Source organism: Pygocentrus nattereri, chromosome 4 (assembly GCF_015220715.1).
Source record: "Pygocentrus nattereri isolate fPygNat1 chromosome 4, fPygNat1.pri, whole genome shotgun sequence".
Lineage (NCBI taxonomy): Eukaryota > Metazoa > Chordata > Actinopteri > Characiformes > Serrasalmidae > Pygocentrus > Pygocentrus nattereri.
The window spans coordinates 6,170,351-6,191,192 of record NC_051214.1 but is presented as its reverse complement, the minus strand read 5'-3'; the positions used below and the strand labels follow the sequence as shown (position 1 = coordinate 6,191,192).

At 41.5% G+C, this 20,842-nt stretch overlaps 2 protein-coding genes across 2 annotated transcripts in view; one reads left to right on the top strand and one right to left on the bottom strand.

Moving 5' to 3' along the window:
• The window catches only part of gnpat (glyceronephosphate O-acyltransferase), a 24,313-nt gene extending 15,394 nt beyond the window's left edge, over nt 1-8,919 (bottom strand). Inside the window, exons 1-5 of the mRNA XM_037537405.1 lie at nt 8,788-8,919; nt 7,105-7,296; nt 4,529-4,705; nt 2,345-2,474; nt 828-955 (exon numbers count right to left, since the gene is read on the bottom strand). Coding sequence (XP_037393302.1) covers nt 828-955; nt 2,345-2,474; nt 4,529-4,705; nt 7,105-7,296; nt 8,788-8,811 — 651 coding nt within the window. The 5' untranslated portion in view covers nt 8,812-8,919. The remainder of the gene's footprint in view (nt 1-827; nt 956-2,344; nt 2,475-4,528; nt 4,706-7,104; nt 7,297-8,787) is intronic.
• Nucleotides 8,920-8,956: 37 nt separating this feature from the next.
• c4h1orf131 (chromosome 4 C1orf131 homolog) lies at nt 8,957-15,847 on the top strand. Its single transcript, XM_017720468.2, has 7 exons — nt 8,957-9,182; nt 10,634-10,929; nt 11,723-11,791; nt 12,025-12,120; nt 12,741-12,830; nt 13,006-13,052; nt 14,751-15,847. Exons 1-7 carry the CDS (start codon nt 9,095-9,097, stop codon nt 14,878-14,880), a joined length of 816 nt encoding a protein of 271 aa, XP_017575957.1. The 5' UTR covers nt 8,957-9,094; the 3' UTR covers nt 14,881-15,847.
• The last annotated feature ends 4,995 nt before the right edge of the window (nt 15,848-20,842 follow it).

Sequence of the window (20,842 nt, the reverse complement as noted above, 5' to 3'; positions counted from 1 at the left end):
AATAAATAATGAAAAGTAGTTATATAATGATTTATACCTCCAATAACTTTATACTACTGAATCATTTATAACAGTTACTGAATAATTAACAGTAGTTACTAAATCATTTACAGCAGCTACTGAATCATTCATAGTAATTACTGAATAATTGATACGTTCTCAAATAATTCATAGTAGCCATTAAACATTCAAGAATTTAATTTAAATAATATAAAATTGCTACTAAATGATTCATAGAAGTTGCTGAATAATTAATAAGAATTATCTAACAATTCACTGTTTCACTGATTGGGAATCATTTGTAGTAAATGAATTACTTGTAGTAGTTACTGAATAATTAACAGTGGTTACTAAATAATTTACAGCACTACTGATTAATTTATAGTAATTACAGAATAATCTGTAGCAGCTAGTAAATAATAGCAGTTACTGAATAATTTATAATAGTTATCTAATAATTCATTGTAGCTATTGAATAATTATAGCAGTTAATGAATAATGTAAATTAGCTACTGAATAATAATAAGTCATTAGAATAACGGTACATTATTAACCATTATTAAGCCTGCAGTGTAACTCATTAATGTTCATATCTTTTTTTTTTTTACCAAATTTATGTTTACTGTATAGTAGTTTATTAATAGTTAATATTAGCAATATTACCGAATGGCAATATTAAGTTTGAGTTTTTAATCGCTTAATGTGTCCAAATGTGCTCATGAATAAAACTATGACAATTACTTATAGCACATGGATTATTACTGTACTGTTCTTTGGCATTTCTCCTCATCATACGAATGCCTGCATGGATGAAAAGGCAGCCTTACTCTCAGCATGGTCTTCACATACTCCGAGAAGACAGCCCAGTAGAGTTTATCACCTCCGAACGATCGACGGATAAAAAACGCTCCGGACATCCGCAGCATCTCTCCCACGAACTTCATACTAATAAAATCTGAAACAAAACAGCAGGTCAGACACGCTGCGTTCTCCTGTAACCAAACACAGCATTCGACCCACCAGTGCAGCATGAAATAACTGCAATTTCAATCAGTAAACAAGGCACACACGGTCCCATGCAGAAGTTAGCGCGCCCCTAATCAAATGATAGTTACACATCCTCTACAGAGACACACTTCTGCACATTTTAATCCACCACTACTGTTTCTTTGCTGAATTTAACATATTGGGGAAAAATACAACATATATTTTTGGCACAGGCCACATTTTATGGTTTTTTTTTCATTACATTAAACAAATAAATGAAATCTGTGCTCTAAAATGCACTGAAAAAGGCCGTATTTAAGTGTGTACTCCGGCATGTCGGCGTTTACTCTCCTCTAACACTCTGAATTCAGTTCATGAAGGCTTTGCTGCTTATCTGATCAGCTGAATCAGGTGTGTTTAACCCTTGTGTGGTGTCGTCAATGTTTACCAAAATGGAAATTGATGTGATTTATTATTATTTCAATCTCAGACTCTTTGGCCGTTGCTCATTTTCTGTGACGAACATATAAAATAACACATAATACACATTCAGGGCCTGCGGGGGGTAAAAGGGTGGAGGTGCTGTGTCCTTCACTTGGTATTTTCCTCCTACATGGCCTGATGTGTCTGTGTGTGTGTGTGTTTGTATATGTGTGTGTATGTCTTTGTGTGTGTGTGTGTGTGTGTGTGTGTGTATGTGTGTTTGTATATGTGTGTATGTCTGTGTATATGTGTGTGTATGTCTTTGTGTGTGTGTGTGTATATGTATGTGCGTGTGTCTATGTATGTGTGTATGTCTTTGTGTGTGTGTGTGTGTGTGTGTGTGTGTATGTCTGTTTGTATGTGTGTGTATGTCTGTGTATATGTGTGTGTATGTCTTTGTGTATATGTGTGTGTGTGTATATGCGTGTGTATGTCTGTGTGTGTGTGTGTGTATGTCTTTGTGTGTGTGTGTGTGTGTTTGTATATGCGTGTGTATGTCTGTGTGTGTGTGTTTGTATATGTGTGTATGTCTGTGTGTGTGTGTGTATGTCTTTGTATATATGTGTGTGTGTATATATGTGTATGTGTGTGTGTCTTTGTGTGTGTGTGTGTGTGTGTGTGTGTGTATGTCTTTGTATATGTGTGTGTGTATATATGTGTGTGTGTATGTCTTTGTGTGTGTGTGTGTGTGTTTGTATATGTGTGTATGTCTGTGTGTGTGTGTGTGTGTATGTCTTTGTATATGTGTGTGTGTATATATGTGTGTGTGTGTGTGTGTATGTCTTTGTGTGTGTGTGTGTGTGTGTGTGTGTGTGTGTGTATGTCTTGTATGTGTGTATGTAATCCTGTTGCTAGCACTGTTGTGGATACACACCCATTCCCGCGGCGATGACGGGCAGAGCCAGGTCGTATGTGTACAGGATGTAGGACATCATCAGGAAGTCCATGTAGCTGCGGTGACTGGGCAGAAGAACCACCGGGTGCTCCTGAATGGCCTGCTGAAGCTGGAACCAATAATCAATACAGATCAAGAATTATCAATCCGCTTATGAATACATACGCCTAGGCTATTAATCATAACTATAATAGCAATAAATACAAACTTTGCATCTCCAAAATTGTGACTAAAAGAGAACAAATTTATATACACACACACACACACACACACACGCACACACACACACACAGACACATACCGCTGCTGTCGGAAGAAAACCTCCTATCTACATTTTTGTCTTTTTTTTTTTATTGTCAAGCACCTGTTGTTCTTTACATTGTGTGTAAATTTCATGATGAATGGCCCAAAACGTCTTGAAAAGACGTCGGGTTCCACTGACCTACATTAAAACTCTTCGCTCCTATAAATTTACCATTATGGAGATACAAGGTTTTGTTCCGACAACAGCAATATATACAGTGGGGCAAAAAAGTATTTAGTCAGCCACTGATTGTGCAGGTTCTCCTGCTTAGAAAGATGAGAGAGGTCTGTAATCTTCATCATAGCTACACTTCAACTATGAGAGACAATATGAGAAGAAAAATCCAGGAAATCACATTGTTGGATTTTTAAAGAATTTATTAGTAAATTATGGTGGAAAATAAGTATTTGGTCAATAACAAAAGTTCAACTCAATACTCTGTAACATAACCTTTCCTGGCAATGACAGACGGGCCTGGACATGTACTGGCTTAAGCAGGGGGACACGCCTGGCACTGCAGGATTTGAGTCCCTCTCAGCGTCGTGTGTTACTGATAGTAGCCTTTGTTACTTTGGTCCCAGCTCTCTGCAGGTCATTCATCAGGTCCCTCTGTGTAGTTCTGGGATTCTCATGATCATTTTGACCCCACGGGATGAGATCTTGCGTGGGGCCCCAGATCGAGGGAGATTATCAATGGTCTTGTATGTCTTCCATTTTCTTACAATTGCTCCCACAGTTGATTTATTCACACCAACCTGCTTGCCTACTGTAGATTCACTCTTCCCAGCCTGGTGCAGGTCTACAATTTTCTTCCTGGTGTCCTTCGACAGCTCTTTGGTCTTGGCCGTGGTTGAGTTTGGAGTCTGACTGTTTGAGGCTGTGGACAGGTGTCTTTTACACAGATAACGAGGTCAAACAGGTGCCACTAATACAGGTAAGGAGTGGAGGACAGAGGAGCTTCTAAAGAAGAAGTTACAGGTCTGTGAGAGCCAGAAATCTTGCTTGTTTGTGGGTGACCAAATAATTATTTTCCACCATAATTTACTAATAAATTCTTTAAAAATCCAACAATGTGATTTCCTGGATATTTCTTCTCATTTTGTCTCTCATAGTTGAAGTGTAGCTATGATGAAGATTACAGACCTCTCTCATCTTTCTAAGCAGGAGAACTTGCACAATCAGTGGCTGACTAAATACTTTTTTGCCCCACTGTATATTACACACAAACACACACACAAACACACACACACACACACACACACACACACATATATATATACATATAAACTGACATGTACAGAAAATTTATTTTTTCCTGAATTATGCACATTCGTCACAAGGGGTCACTATTATCATTTAAAGGACAATTCCAAGATAAACAGGGGCTTAAAGAGTATCAGAGAAACAGATGGACTACAGTCTGTAATCGTAGAACTACAAAGTGCAGCTATGCGGTCAGTGGAGCTGACAAAATGAATATTGAGTGCAGAAACCAGGAGCTGTAGCCTACGTGGATCAGATGCTTCGTTAAGCGTCTGATCGATGTAGGCTTAATATCTGAAAGGCTGTAGGAACAGCTGGCAGTGCATCAGATCCTAATTCTAGAGATGCCTTTCTAAGGAATAAAGAGAGGTTGGAAAATGGTCATGTGAAGATTAATTATCTTAATTAAGTTTTGTGGTACCCACACAAATGTTTTAAGTGACCCTAATGGAAAATAAGTACAAGAAAGCTGCTTCAAACTCCGTTTCCACTATGAAACAATGAATCGTGCAGCTCTATTCATCGGGCTCAGGGTCCTGAGCAGGGGGCATTATCTACTGTGTAACTATCAAAGTGTCATCAGTTGCTGGACTCACTCTCTGAATGCCCTCCTCGTTGACACACACACCGCGGAAGAGCGCTTTGAAGGCTTTGCTGAGCGTGAAGGCGAAGAAGCGGATGGTGCCGAGCTGCAGCCGGTGGGCCATTTCCTCCAGCAGCAGAGCCGCCTCCTCCTGAACCGCCTCCCGAGACTCGCCACACTCCGCTGAGACCTACAGACACGGAGGGAAAGTTTGCATCAGTCTGAAATGCACAGCCTGCCTGAAATGCTTATACCTCAACAATTAGCACTGAGCTACAGTTTATTATATACTAAGGTGTATTTTTTAACCGTGTTTTTCAAATTTGTGCATAATCACATAGGAAAGATGCAAGTCGTTCAGAGTGGATTAATATGAAATCCATCATTCTAGAGAAAGAGTCACAATTGTTCACAGTGGTGGTGATGGGAACCAGACATCTTAACAGTCTCTTCTTCTTCTTCTTCTTCTTTCGGCTGCTCCCTTTAGGGGTCGCCACAGCGGATCATCTGCCTCCATCTTGCCCTATCCACTGCCTCCTCTACTTTCACACCAACCATCTCCATGTCCACCTTCACTACATCCATAAACCTTCTCTGAGGTCTACCTCTTCTCCTTCTGTCCGGCAGCTCCATCTCCAACATTCTTTGCCCAGTATATCCACTATTCCTCCTCAACACATGTCCAAACCATCTCAACCTGGCCTCTCTGGCTTTATCTCCAAACTGCTCCACCTTCACTGTCCCTCTGATCTGCTCATTTCTAATCTTGTCCAGCCTTGTCACTCCCAACGAAAATCTCAGCATCTTCATCTCCGCCACCTCCAGCTCAGCCTCCTGTCTTTTAGACAGAGCCACAGTCTCCAAACCGTACATCATAGCAGGACGCACTACTGTCTTGTAAACCTTCCCTTTCACTCTTGCTGCTATGCTTCTGTCACACATCAGCCCTGACACCCGTCTCCACCCACTCCATCCTGCCTGCACCCTCTTCCTCACCTCTTTTCTACACTGTCCATTTCTCTGGATGGTTGACCCAAGATATTTGAAGTCATCCACCTTTACAACCTCTACTCCTTGCATCTTCACCTTTCAGTCTTAACAGTTTAATGCCTCTAAAAGCTCCAATGAAAAAGTTATTACATAAAATTGTTTAAAACAAGCTGTTTGATGCCGGTTTTGTGGTGGCGTAGATGTACATGCAGAGCATTCTAAGGCAAAAATACTTTTCAGATTTTCCACAATTTTATTGTTATTAATGTTACCGATTCCTGCCTTCCGCCCGAAGACTGCTGGGATAGGCTCCAGCATCCCCCCACGACCCTGACGGAGAAGCGGCTTAGAAAATGGATGGATGGATGGATGGATGTTACCAATCAAAACCCAGAAGGCTGTGTCGTCTCTGTAGTCCGTGCTGGCTCACTGGTCATTTTGCATAGTTAATAAAATTGCTAACACAAATTTTATAAGTGGCCGTAATGGAAAATAAGTACAAGAAAACTGTAGAAGCGCCTTTAACATAACAGTGAGTAATGCAAGATATCATAATAACTGCAGCTCTTGCCATTTGAAATTTGCTTCAAACTGGTTTCCACTATTAAACAATGAATCGTGCAGCTCTATTCATCGGGCTCAGGGTCCTGAGCAGGGGGCATTATCTACTGTGTAACTATCGAAGTGTCATCAGTTGCTGGACTCACTCTCTGAATGCCCTCCTCGTTGACACAAGAGCGCTTTGAAGGCTTTGCTGAGCGTGAAGGCGAAGAAGCAGGTGGTGCCGAGCTGCAGCCAGTGGGCCATTTGAAAGAGCAAGAGCTGTAATTTTGCTATACCCTTCATTAGCAACAATGGTGTCTTAAGGTTTAAGTATGGAAATTTAACCTTCTTACAGAGAGCCAATCAGGAGTAACCAAACACCCACGTGCTGTGACCTCACAACCAGTGTTGGTCAGAAAAATCACAATTAAACATCTCCAAATCATTCAGCCCTGACTATATCTGTGCATTCATCATCACAACCTCTGGTGGCCCCTGGCTCTGGTGACCCCTGGTTCCTATTACCACCACTGTGACAAATCTGAGTGGGTCAGTGTCTCTTTAATGCAGCATTTCAATCAAAACACTCTTAATGAATATGTTAGAACTAAATTCTGCAGAAACTCTGAGAAATCTCTGGAATTCCCCGTTAATCAGTGTTATATAAGCAAACTGATGGACTAAATTCACATGAAACTTTCTGCCAAACTGTTCATTAAAAGTTCTACAGGACACTCAATGCAAAAGGAGCCGTCTGGGGCCTCGTACTCTAGATGCCCACTCATGTAGTGGGCTGGAGGTTAGGGATCTGGCCCTGTGACCGGAAGGTTGCCGGTTCGATCCCCAGCACCGACAGTCCATGACTGAGGTGTCCTTGAGCAAGACACCTAACCCCCAACTGCTCCCCGGGCGCCGTGGATAGGGCTGCCCACCGCTCCGGGCAAGTGTTCTCACTAGTGTGTATGTGGTGTTTCACTTCACGGATGGGTTAAATGCGGAGGTGGAATTTCCGGTTGTGTCAAAAAAGTGTCAAGGAAGAATATACTGTGCTGTTACCTGGCCGACGACATACTGCAGTGAGTCAGACTGGAGGACGATGCTTTTGAGCATGCTGGCCTTGCAGGGCACCAGGCCTTTATAGAGAGCGGGCGTGTAGCACCTGAGAGCATATCTCAAATCACTGGAGTTGCGTCTCTCTTCAAGAACGTCCTCAAAGTCATCCCTCTTCTTCAGCACCGGGTCTCTGCCCTACCAGACACATAAGGGACATGGAAAAAAAGTGTATTAGATTATTATGACTGCTAAAGGACTGCAGTCACGCAGAAGAAACAACATTATGAGTCATATAAGTCATATAATCTCATATTTAATACTTATAAATCATAACCATGACTATGCGTTTCAAAATAATGACTCGGCATCTCACGACTATGAGATAATACCTCATGATTACAACGTAGTATCTCGCAATTATGACTTAGTATGCCACAACAATGAGTCAGCATCTCATAACCATCTCATAATTAATATAACTACGACTTAGTATCTCATAATCATAACTCCCTAGCTCACAATGAGATTGAATCTCACAATTAGGACTTAATATATCATAATGTTGACTTGCTATCTCATAATAATGAGATCCTGTCTCATATTCATGACTTAGTATCTCTTAATTATGACTGGGGGGGGGGGGGGGCTTGGTGTGCTGGAGCCTATCCCAGTGGTCATCGGACGTAAGGCAGGATACACCCTGGACAGGTCGCCAGTCACTCACACACTCCCACCCACGGGCAATTTAACATGTCCAATTGGCCTGTCTTTGGACTGTGGGAGGAAACCGGAGAACCCGGAGGAAACCCACGCAGACATGGGAAGACCCCCACACAGAGGAAGAACCTCCACACAGAGAGGACCCAGGTCACCCAGCCGGGGGAATCGAACCCAGGCCCTCCTCGCTGCTACCCACTGCGCCACCGTGCCCCCTACACGAGACAGTAAGCACTAAAGTTAATCTGTGAAAAAAAAACTAACTCATTAAAAAGAGTTGAAGCGGCGCTCGGCCAATTTTTCAGAATTTGTGCATAATTAAATAGTTATCATGTCAAAAAGCCAGTCAGAGTAGTTTGGTGTGAAATGACTTATTCTATAGAAACGTGCAGAACCAGAACCGTTCACAGAGGTGGTGATAGGAACCAGATGTTGATGAACGTAATGCCTCTAAAAGCTCCCTCATAAGACACTGTTACACTAAATGGTCATGAACACACCGCCTGATGCCGGAGACAAAGTTTTACAGCAGTTCTGTGCTACAGTTTTCAGCCTAAAAGGTATTTATTTGAATCCATTCGTGATGGAGAGACATAAGAAGGGTGTCCCAAGGAGAATGACGTCTTTTCCACTTCTTTACCACCATCACCACGACCTACAAAATCCCAGAAGGGAGTGTGGATGGTAAATAAAATGGTTATGTTAGGCTGGCACTCACTGTGAGCCCTGGTTCCTATCAGCACCACTGTAAAGAAAAGAGTCTGTAAGTTTCTCTACAATGAACCTTTCCACATCACACCACGCTGAATGACACTGTTTACATCTCAGCCACTGGGTTCTGCAGGAATTCTGGGGGGGAATCAGTGGAATTCCCCTTTAAAGTGGGTCAGAAGGTCATTCAGTGAGCTGCAAGTGAGTTAAGCCAGGCTGCAGTGACAGGAGCCGCTGTCATTCGTGCGTGTTACTCACCGAATAGAGTGATTTAGATGCCATGTCGATTCAGGACGTCGAACAAAAGCATGAGGGGTCAGCTGGCCAGCTACAATGACCTAAACACACAGCGGACTGTCTTCAGGGTTCAAATAAACGCCTTACAGCTGGACCCACATGGGTGTTGTCACCAAAAACACAAGGTCTTCCTCTGTGAAACGCGGAGCTCTGTACGGTGGCTGGGAGAGGACCCGGCACCGCCTACGGAACCACCTGCGTGTTTCCACGTGTTTGGCGAGCCGTTTCTGGATTTATCGCTTTATAGCGACGTTTTTATTTCATTCAAATGAAGCGAAGCAGAGAAGAAAGCGGAGAGGAGAGCGACGTGGACCGGGACTTTTTGGACCGAGTTCTGAACCAGCTGTATGATTTCGGTTAGTGTTACGCTGAAGCCAGCTTATGGTTCGAATTTTCCGTTCCACCTTAAATGGCGCAGCAGTTCATTCCGGCGCCTGATGCCCTAGAATGGAGCTGGTGCACCATTTAAGGTGGAACGGGAAAATTCGAACAAGAAGCTGGCCGGCTAACGTTAGCAATATTATTTTAATCCACTTTTTATTTCTACCTTTTTTTAACTTTAGTTCTGTCGCGTTTCGGTGTTGTTTTGCTTTCTTTTTTTCCCGCACTTTATCGTTTTCTTTCGTTTGTTCATACATCATTTAGTTTGGTTTTAGCGATGACTTTTTAGCGTTTGGCTTGGCGTATTCAGGATTAATGTTGCTGTTTTATACATCGTTAGTTTATTTTTATATTAACGTACATATCTGCCGCTTTAATAGAGTTTTAATGTTCTGTCGTTTTCGTTTCTGTTTACAGTTCAGTTTGTCTTTTGGGGGGGACTTTTATTCTAGTTAGGATTTTTGTTGCTGTTTTATACCATTATATTTGACTGATTTTTAGTTTTTTTTGTGTTTATTTTATAGTCATTAAATTTTACAGCTTAAGTTTAGTGTATGTAGTACTGTTTTTATTTTGAAAATAATAATCATATATCTATTATTCTTTTAATTTTTTTGGATAAAGGTTATGAAATAAAACTATACAACTTAATTATAAAATAGCTTACATAATAAAATAGAATAACATGTAAAATAGAATAATAACAAAAAAAACTTAGTTGTGCATTAGACTTCAGATATCAGACATTTCTCGCTGTGTTTATATTCTTTTAATTAATTTTAGTGATTATTTAAAATTTTATTTTATTTTACCTATGTGTTTTATATCATCTTAGTTTACTGTACTAACGCTGCGGTTTACTACTAATCCATTCTGACCAGCAGCGGGCAGTTTACTTTCATCTGCGTCATACGTTTTTGCAGTAATTCTATTCCTGATCAATACACTGTGCTTTGGTCAGTCCCCCTGTGATGACCGCTCAGCCGTGTTTGCGTATAAACTGAGCCGTCAAACTGAGGGTTGAGTAGAGCTGTTCTCTGGAGGACAGTCCGTCTGACAGTCCATCTCCTTTGCCTTTTGGTCAGACGACCCTTTCACAGTTTATCTCATAATACGTTCCCTCACACAGAGCTTCCTAAAATCCTCACTGCGCCAGCAGCTTACTGTGATTTACTTAAAACCTCATCTTGATGGACAAACATTTGTCTCTAATCTGACTCCTGTTGTGGCTAAAGCTGAATTTCATCTGTGCATCTGGCAAAAAAGGGATAAGCGAAGGAAACAGTAAGTCTAGTGTAGTTTGGAAGTAGACAGGATTGTCACTATATCAGTTTTACTTGTATGAAGGAGTTGTTGTTGGTGTAACTGGGGTTTAATCAGTGTGAGTAAAAAACTGAGCCCAACATTTGTCTTTCTGCCTGGTTAGGAGACGGAGCGAAAGGCAAACGGTCAAAGAAAAAGCATAAAAAAAAGAAAACGGGTAACGATGAGGAGGACGCAGCAATGGAGGAAGAGGCTTCTGATGATGAGGCTGGTAGTATAAATGACTCAGCAGACTTTAGTTTCACGAATGGCACAAACCGTGATGAGAGGATCCCCGACCCCCGAGCATCGTCAGACCCCACGTCCAAAAGCACGGCAACATCAACAGTAGAGATTGTTACTTTCCAGGATCCACTAAAGAAGAAAAAATTGAAAAAGGCGGTTGAACCTGAAGTTAAAGTGAGTAGTAATCGATATTCAATTGCTGGCCACTTTATTAGAAACACCCACCTTATACTTTCACTCATTGGCCACTTTATTGGAAACACCTACCTTATACTTCCACTCAGTGGCCACTTTATTAGCAACACCCACCTTATACTTCCACTCACTGGCCACTTTATTAGAAACACCCACCTTATACTTCCACTCGTTGGCCACTTTATTAGAAACATCTACCTTATACTTCCACTCACTGGCCTCTTTATTAGAAACACCCACCTTACACTTCCACTCACTGGCCTCTTTATTAGAAACACCCACCTTATACTTCCACTCGTTGGCCACTTTATTAGAAACACCTTCTTTATAATTCCACTCACTGGCCACTTTATTAGAAACACCCACCTTCCACTTCCACTCACTGGCCACTTTATTAGAAACACCCACCTTATACTTCCACTCACTGGCCTCTTTATTAGAAACATCCACCTTACACTTCCACTCACTGGCCACTTTATTAGAAACACCTACCTTACACTTCCACTCACTGGCCACTTTATTAGAAACACCCACCTTACACTTCCACTCACTGGCCACTTTATTAGAAACACCCACCTTATACTTCCACCCACTGGCCACCTTATTAGAAACACTTACTGCTTGGTTGACAGTGGACCTCTATCTAAGAATGTCCAGCCAGGAGTGCTCTGTGATCCGAAACTGACCGCTGATAAAGGTAGTTATCCAGTGTGTTTCTCAGGATTATGTGTGGATACTGCATTTGTTCTTTGTCTTGTTTTTGTGTCATTAGCCACCTGAAGTAAAAGCCAAAAAGAAAAATGACGAAAAGGACCCAGACGACTTTCTAAGCATAGAAAAGGTATTAAAGTTCTGAATGAAAGTTAAACACGTTGTTATAAAACCGGTGCCTTAAGTGACATAAATTGATTAAGCCTGGACTAAATGACCCATGAATAATGATTCTACATTGGAAATCCATTTCCTTCTACCGATAACTTTAATCTGTCTTCTGAAAATCCCGTCAGGGTCTTTACAGCCAAATAAATCATCTGCCTGCATTTAACGGCTTTGTTTTTGTGTTTTTTCCTAAAGGCCCGGCTGGAGGTGCACCGGTTTGGAATCGCAGGGTTTCAGAAAGAGCAGCAGAGAGTTTTTGAACAGGAAAGAGCCATAATGCTGGGAGCCAGAGTGAGTCAGAGACAAGGGCACTACGGCCTGATCCCAAATCAGGATAATCAACCACAGTAGCATTCACACAGTAGTGCAGTCTAAACAATAAAACAACACACTAAACTTGTTTTCTAGGGTTTTCTTATATTTGAAAATGGACTGGAAATTTTATTGTGGCCTAAATGAGCGTATAATCTTATATTGCTGTACAGATCAGTAATACGTGGATATTAATATGGTAATATTATGATAAGCAGCTGTACTAACCTACACATTACATGCTAATTTCCTAGTTGGTAATAAAAAAAAAAAGAGTTAATAACTGGAGTGGTAACACATAATAATGCATTGATTTATAGTTATACCCTTAACCCTGAACACTTCCCATAGACACCGCAGCCCGAGAGCCTGCAGGAGTGCAGAGAAGCCGAGTTCAAACGATCCAGTCTGCTAATTCCAGCTAGTGCCTTTCGGCTAGTAACCTAATTAAATTAGCAGTTGCTCTCAGAAGAGCAGTGTGTTTAGATCTGATCTGCTCTTAGAGTCTTTTTAGTGTTTACGCGCTCTGAAGTGTGAAGACTGGCAAGCATTATCTAGAGATAATCAGAATATCAGCTGTGATGTTTTTCCCCTTTTAGCCTCCCAAGAAGGACTTTGTGAATTACAAATTATATCAGCAAATGATGAAGGAGAAGAGGGTGAAGGAAAAGGAGGAGGCGAAACAGTCGGTAAGTTAGACATCCTGGAAGACTTTTGATGTTGGTATTGTGTTTGATATGGTGCAGGGTGCATGTCCGTGTTTAAAGGAGCCTGTGGTTTATTGCATGCAAACGACAGCTCTTAATCCTTTTACTTACACTGTGAAAAATGTATATTGACTATTATTATGTCCTTTCCCTCCAGGATACACAGGGAAAGAAGAGAAAAGGTGTAAAATCGGGAAAACAGAAGTATGTTCCTTTCAAACATTTCCTTGTTTAAAGCTAACGTGTGTAAAGAGAGAGGAGAACGTTACCTGCTTGACTGCATTGGCCCAACTGTAAAGTTTGGTGGAGGAGGGATAATGCAATTAGGTTGTTTATAAGGGTTGGCCTAGAACCCGTAGTTCCAGTGAAGGGAAATCTTAATGCTTCAGCAGACCACGATATTTTGGACAGTTGTAGGCTTCCAACTTTGTGGGAAGAGTTTGGGGAAGAACCTTTTCTGTTCCAGTATGACTGAGTCCCAGTGCGCAAAGCAGCTCCATAAAGGCCTGACTGGGTGAGTTTGGTGTGAAAGAGCTTGACTGGCCCTCACAAAGTGCTCATCTCAACACCATGCCACACCTTTGGGATGAACTAGAACAGAAATTGTGAGCCAGACCCTCTCGCCCACCATCACTGTCTGACCTCACGAATGCTCTTCTGGATGAATGGGCAGAAATTCCCACAGAAACTCTCCACAATCTGTAGAAAGCTTCCCAGAAGAGTGGAAGCTGTTAGAGCTGCAAAAAGGGACCAACTCCGTATTAATGCCTATAGGTTTAGAATGGAATGGCATGAAAGGTCCTGTAGGTGTCCCAGTGCTTTTGTCCGTATAGTGTATGTATATACTCAGCCATCCAGGTCAAGATTGTCCTCACTCCCTGTGGGTGGCTAGGATGGTCAACGTGATCATAGCCACAATAGGCATCTGCAGTTAGCCTCCAAGTGTGTTATGTCCAGTGACGATGCCTTAGCAGCGTTTTGCACTCAGTACAATTGACCATGACTAAGGAGTGTCCTATTGCCACGTTGATGCCCGAATCTGTGCCAGTATGTTTGTTCATTTTTACTCAAAGGTGACTTAGTTATGCAGTTTGCTTCATGCTTCCGTTACTTTAAACTCACAGCTCCAGTGCAAAACCTGCTGTTTGTGCTTCTTGTGGGGCTAATTTTATGCATAAAGGCGTTCTTTTCTCAATAAATGTAGGTTTTTGCAAGATTCGGGTATCACTAAGCAGTTTCTCTGCTAAGGTTGAAGGGAAAAGGGCTTTGTTGACCTGTCAGAAAATACAGGGCGATTCATCTGATTTGAAAGTGATTTATTTCAGCTGTAAATGGTTTAAATGAGCAAAAGTTATGAAATTTTACAAGTGCTCAGTCTGAACCTCCTCCAGCTGTACGGACGACATCAACACCACAGTCAAACTCATCCCATACGGGATTGAGCGTGTCGGGTGTGGCTGCGCTCTCGGCTCTTTCAGTGCGATTTCGGGGATCGTCCAGTGCTGTGGATCCAACGATCCAGGAAAATCATGCTGCAGTTACGACGGATTCAATCTTATTGAAGCGGAGAACGCAGAGAGTTTTCTGATCAAGGGTCTCGTCTCCTCTCAGACTGAAGGGAGCCGACTTCCACCGACAGTCAGAAACTCCCCCCTCTTTCAGTTGGATTGTGATTGGTTCCTAGACGCCTCCCAGTCGTAAAAATATGCCGCTTTGAAATCGGATGAATCTTTTTGAATCAACATGTATTGCATGCAGTTTCCGCTTCGGGAGGCTACATTGAGACGTTTTCTTTTACAGGAGATCCTTTGGATGGAAATGTAGCTGCTTGTCGTGTGATTTGGATTACATGCACTTGGTCCTGTATGTGTTTAGTGATCGTTTCCTTTGCCTGGTTTGTAGGACTGAGAAGTGCAAGTCCAGCTCCTCCAGCGGCGAGCCGACAGGACAAATGGGGCGCTTTAAGAACGGCATGCTGGTCCTGAGCCACAAAGACATTCAGAAATTAAAGGTCAAAGTGAGAAGAAAGTGACCCGCTGCCCTGACCTGCGTGAATGTGACTGAGCCGGCACGGGGACTCGCGCTCCACCGCTTTTCCTTCATCACTGTGGGAATACGCAACATGCCGCAATGAATTATTTAGTGCCTGTTCCGTAATTTTGATGAATATGGGGACTGGATGAAAAATGTGCCTGTGTGTGCAAGATTCATAGTGTTTGTGCAGCACTATATGTATAAAAATGCATTCTGTACAGCTCAGAGACAAAATTAGTTCATTTTCAATGAAAGCGGCCGTTTATCCATTTTCTCAGGATTTGGGAAAACAAGCAACACAAATGAACACAGAGCCTCAACAACTAAATATAACACCACATCTTTATTACAGCTTCCATTCTATGCAGGAGACTCACTGACTTCCACCAAGTTCATAATTAAATGGCTGAGTGGTCTGATGTGAAATGCTCTGTCCTAGAGGAACTTGCCGAGTAGAGTCGTTTACAGTGGTGGCGATAGGAACCAGACGTCTGAAAAGCTTAACTGCTTTAACTGCTTAAGACTTCGTCACACAGTTATTACGTGGGATGCTTGTGTGTACATGAAGTCTTGAGACAGACCTTTGGCCTATAATGTGTTTTCTTTCCATACGTTAACGGCACAAATGAAAATGCACTGTAAACCAAAACAGTCCATCATCCTTTTTATGTCATCGTTACATATAAAAATCAAGACGTCAGAACACCGGGTTCCTTTCTCCACCACTGTAAAGACATCACAGAGTCAGTTTCTCTAAAATGAATCTTAATTTCACAGCGAACCACTCGGCTCGACTTGGTTTACCTTGCTGAGTGAATTTTGCTGAAGTTCTCCTCTCAGACATGAACGCTGTACGTGCTGTTTATGATGGAGACAGTTTGGGTGGTCTAACAGTTGTTATGTGGTTGTAATGTAATAATGGCCATTTAGACTCAATTAAAGGGCCCACATCATGATGATTAACACCGAGTTATCCTTTTTTTTTTTTTTTTTTTAATAAAAATGTAAACACTGCTGAACTTTCCAAAAAAGTTTATCCATACAATAAATGAAAACTAAGCTCAAAATTGGGAAATCCCTGTTTTTGTGATGTCACACATCCACCTGTTCACCCTACAGCAGGTCAGGGCAGAAGTCCGGAGAGGCCATGAACTGTTGCTATAATTTTCTACATTGTTATCTTGAGATAATAACTCCATCATCTCAAGACAACAACCTTTGTGACGTCGAGATAACAAGATAACTTGTTATTTCCAGTTACCAACTTTATCTTGAGATCAGAAGATAAGAAACTCATTATCTCAAGACAGCAACGTATCTGAAGATAATAACTTTTGTTATCTTGAGATCACAAGATGTTATCTCAAGATAACAAGGCAGGAAATCAGAACTACTTTATGGCCTCTCAGGATTCACACTGCAGCTGTAAGTGTTTTGGTCTGGACTGCCTTTTGAATGATGCACAATTCAGGCCAGCCAATCAGCTTTGTTGCATTTGCATACATCAGTCTTAAAGGCACAGTAACAGAAAAAGCCTGTTTAATTCTGAGGGGTAAAGAAGGGTTTTATAAATGGTCCTATAGAAAGGAATGATGGCCAGTTTTGGTACATAAACCCACACAAATGTCATGAGGGGACATCTGTAAGACGGTATGAAAAAAACCAGATTGATACAATGTGATTTTTCTTTAATATACAAACCACAGAGAAGTACAAAACGTTCACATTGGCAGGAGGAAAGAAGAAACCACAAACAGTAGCTTTTAGAAAAAGAGGGGGGGGAGAAAAAGCACAGCATCTAAAACGCACTCACATCCACTCGGATTTCCCTAGAGGGCTCAGCACGGCTGTGTTGAGATTAATGGCCTACTTCTGTTGTGGCGCGGTACGTAGAGAGGTTATACGGCTCCCCAGGGCCGCGTGCTTGCCTGCTTTGTCTGATAGTTCGGATGAAAAAGATCTCTTTTAAGCCCAGTAGAGTGCTCACACATGGCACAACACACACTGCAGAGTCAGACAAATCTCCATTTTACTGTAATGCACATGTACAAATCAGTAACAGCTAATGCTGACTTAAAGGGGAACCCCACCAAATTTTCAAAAAAAGAAAAATTCAGCATGTTTAAATGTCTAAGGTGTTGACAGATTCACTGAGAGTGGTTTCATATGAAATGCTCTGTTCTAGAGAACAGTAGTGGTGATAGGAACCAGATGTCGGTTTAGAGGTTTAACTACTTTAAACACTTCCTCACGGAGAGTTATTACATATCGATGCTTTTGGAACAAAACCCTGTATCTCCAAAATGGTAGCTTTACAGGAGAAGGAAAAAAAACGATATTACTTTTAATGTTAGTCAATGGAACCAGACGTTTTTCCAAGTAATTGGGCCATTTATTTTGGTCCGTTCATGTAAAGACCAACAGGGATTTCCAAATTATGTCAATAACTAAAAAATGACAAAAATGGAGATACGAGGTTTTGTTCCGATAGCAGTGATATGCTTATTAGTACCGGCCCAATGACACTGTTTTCTGATAGTTTTGAGACTAAATTATTTTTTCAATACATTAAAGGTGCAGACGTGAATGCACTACAAACCAAAACAGTCCATCATCTTTTTTTGTCATCGCCAGTACATAAAAAATTGTGGACCTGGTTCCACCACCGTAAAGAAATCAGTCAGTAAGCTTCCAGAATTCACACCAGACTACGTCCCTTGACTGTCTTTACATCTGACTGTCTGAATTATGTGGAAAATTTGTAAACATTGGTGGAATTTCCCTTTATTAAAGGAATAGTCTGGGGAAAAATCAAATGTACACAATTTCCTCCTTGTCCCAAATGTAGCCGAGCAGCCAAGACGTTTGGTATCAGAAGCTGAAACCGTTTTAGCTCGGGACAAAAAGGTACATACTTAAACTTCTATCTGGCTTCTACTGTTATTTTTAGCTTTGTGGTTTGCTTTTGTCCATTTTTATAGATAAAAGTGTGTCAGAAACCATGTAGGCAGGTCTTCCTGAGATTACCTGACAACTCTGACCCAAGTGAGATGATTCAGGAACTTACATATCGCTGTAGTCGGATTAAAACCTCGTATCTCTCGTAAAATGGTAACTTTACAGGAGAAGGAAAAAACCTGCTGTACTTTTAATGTAAGTCAATGGAACCAGACGTCTTTATAAGTCAGTTTATGTGACTTCTTTTAGTCCATTCATCATGAAATTTGCAGACGATGTAAAGGACAACAGGTATTTTCAAACTGTCAAAAACTGAAAAACATAAAAAATGTACAAGGTTTTCTTCTGACAGCAGCGATATCCTTCCACCATGGTTAGTAGCATTAGCCTTGTATCTCCAGTGCAAAACAGAAGCTTTAGAAAACCTTCGAGACCAAACTTGTCTAGTCAAACTATATTTTGGGCTTAGAGATGAACTAAGTCAGTGTTTGGGCACCAAACTGTTCCTTTAAGTTGATGGTCTCCAGTAGTCAGTCTAATTCCAGCACCGTGAAACTTATAAAATCTAATATCTTTGTACATTTTTCATCAAGGAAGGAGCTCTTATTACTTCAGACGTGCCAATCACACCCCTGCTGTTGTCATTACACTGGTCACAGTCACTGGGGACGCTCTGAACTTGTTCCTGTGGATTCTTGTCATGTTCTCTGTGCCTTTTTAGAAGATGGCAGGAAGAAGGCAAGTGTGCTTTCAGTGAACTGTTCAATCTGTGGCGCTTCCTCTGCTCGGTACGCTGAACATGTCTTTGAATTGTGATCACCTACCGAGCCTGGGACGCTAACTGGTCTGAGGCCATATGGGCCTCTAATTGAAACCCTGCTGTTAATTAAGAATGCCTCAGTCTCAAGACAAGCCTCTGTGGGTCATCTCTCTTGTCCATAAAGGCTGTTCTTGGGCTGAAGAACATTTAAGATGCTCAAGTGCCTGAAGGAAAGCTAGTTTAGCCCAGACTTCTTCCTCAAGCTCTGCACATTAGGTCTTATTAATATCACAGTAAACCAGAGCTGCTGTAAAGGAACACTCGAACATTACATTTATGGCGTTTGGCTGACGCTCTTATCCAGAGCGACTTACAATCTGATCATTTTACACAGGTAGGCGAAGGGAGCGTTAGGAGTCTTGCCCAAGGACTCTTATCGGTATAGCGTAGGGTGCTCGTCCAAGCCAGGGATTTACCCACCACACTATCCCAACCACATCTTTCAAACCTGATCTCGGTGTGTTGCATCTGCCTCGTATTATTGATTGAAACAGACTTTGATTTTGCTGCACTGCCCTGTGATTAGAATAGCTGACAAAACCTGTCCACTTTAAACTCGCTTATAATAGAAGTCAATGGGCAGTCGCTGAATTCCGCGAATAAATGTGTGAAATCCGTGACTATACTGCGCAAATTTGAACTGTTACGGGTTACAAGGGAAGGTCTTGGCCAGAAGCTGGTGGGTTTTTATGCAGTGAGACAGGTGGTCACTTTGGCATGTTAAACTGGTTCAGTCCCACTGTGTTTTAGCAATACTGCAGCAATTTTTAACTCCATCGCTATTTGTTGCATATGTAGAATAATTATTTAACACAACTTAGACTCATTTCGTTGCACGTAGTAAAAGAACAGAACCAAAACGCTGTCAGAACAAAACCTCGTATCTCTGAAAATGCAATTTTACAGGACAAGCAAAAACCTGAGTTTTCAATGTAAGTTAATGTAACAGAATTTTTTATTTTTTTGGACCATTTTAAGTCATTTTTGAACATTTCTATTCGTCCGTTCATCAAGAAAATGTGCAGATGGTAGCTTGAAAAAAAAAAACCTTGATCAAACAGCGAAAATGTTCGTGGTGGATTCCAATGGGCAGACGCTGAAGCAACTGCCCATTGACTTCTACTGTAAATGTGTTTGACTCATCATGTTTTCTGTTCTATTCTACAAAGTGGCAAACATTCCTGTCTGCAACAATCAGCCACAGTCTACACGTGTGACGGACAGAGATTAGGCTGAAAAATGCCAGAATATTCCTTTAAGCATGTCTTTTTGAATGTCCAGCCCCGACTTTCAGCTCATTGATCGTGCTTTGGGGTGTGATCCCGAAAAGGAGGAAAGATCTCACTGAAATGACCTGGCTGGGCGGCTTCTGCTTGCGCCGAAAGGCCGGAACCTCCCTTTTGGTCAAGATCTAGAGGGGAGTGCTTGGGGAGCATAATAGCAGCGATGGAGGGGTTCCAGGCGTCTCACCCAAACTTCGGTTATTGCATAACTCCATTTCTTGCACCTTTCATCTGATCAGGTGACCAATGTGCTGATTAGCCTGAAGAGCGGTCAGTTTTACAGCTGATTACACCGACACTTACATATCATCGCATAAGACTATTTACAACTCGGGCATCTTTTGAAATGTGATCAGAAACTCCCATCCATATTCCGACTTGCCTATTACTATTATTATCATTATTATTATTATTATCATTATTATTATTATTGTGGTTGTTGTGCCAGATGAAGAATTCTAAACATAAAATCCTGTCAATGCCGTCGGTCTCCCTGCGGTTCACGTTTCACAGAAGAGGTATCAGAACTAATAAAATATTTTTTTGTAATTGCATTGTTTATATATAATTTCATTAAACAATTAATTGCAAATATTTGGTTTTCGACTTCACGGAAAAGTCTCAGGACTAATAACGGTACTGTACTGTATTTTCTTTTGCATTTGACTGTGACATTACTGTACTAAAGGTTTGTTCCTGCAGTCCCAAACCCAAACACTAGAGGGCACACACCTCCATCTTCCATTTGATTACACTATATACAACACATGTTTAATATAAGACTGTAAACCTCATGCTGGGGGCGAACTGGCTCCACTGGTTTGTCCGTATTTACAGCTGTATACCATGCAGAAAACAACCGTAGCGTGTTTCTCACAATACCTTTGAACTATACAAGA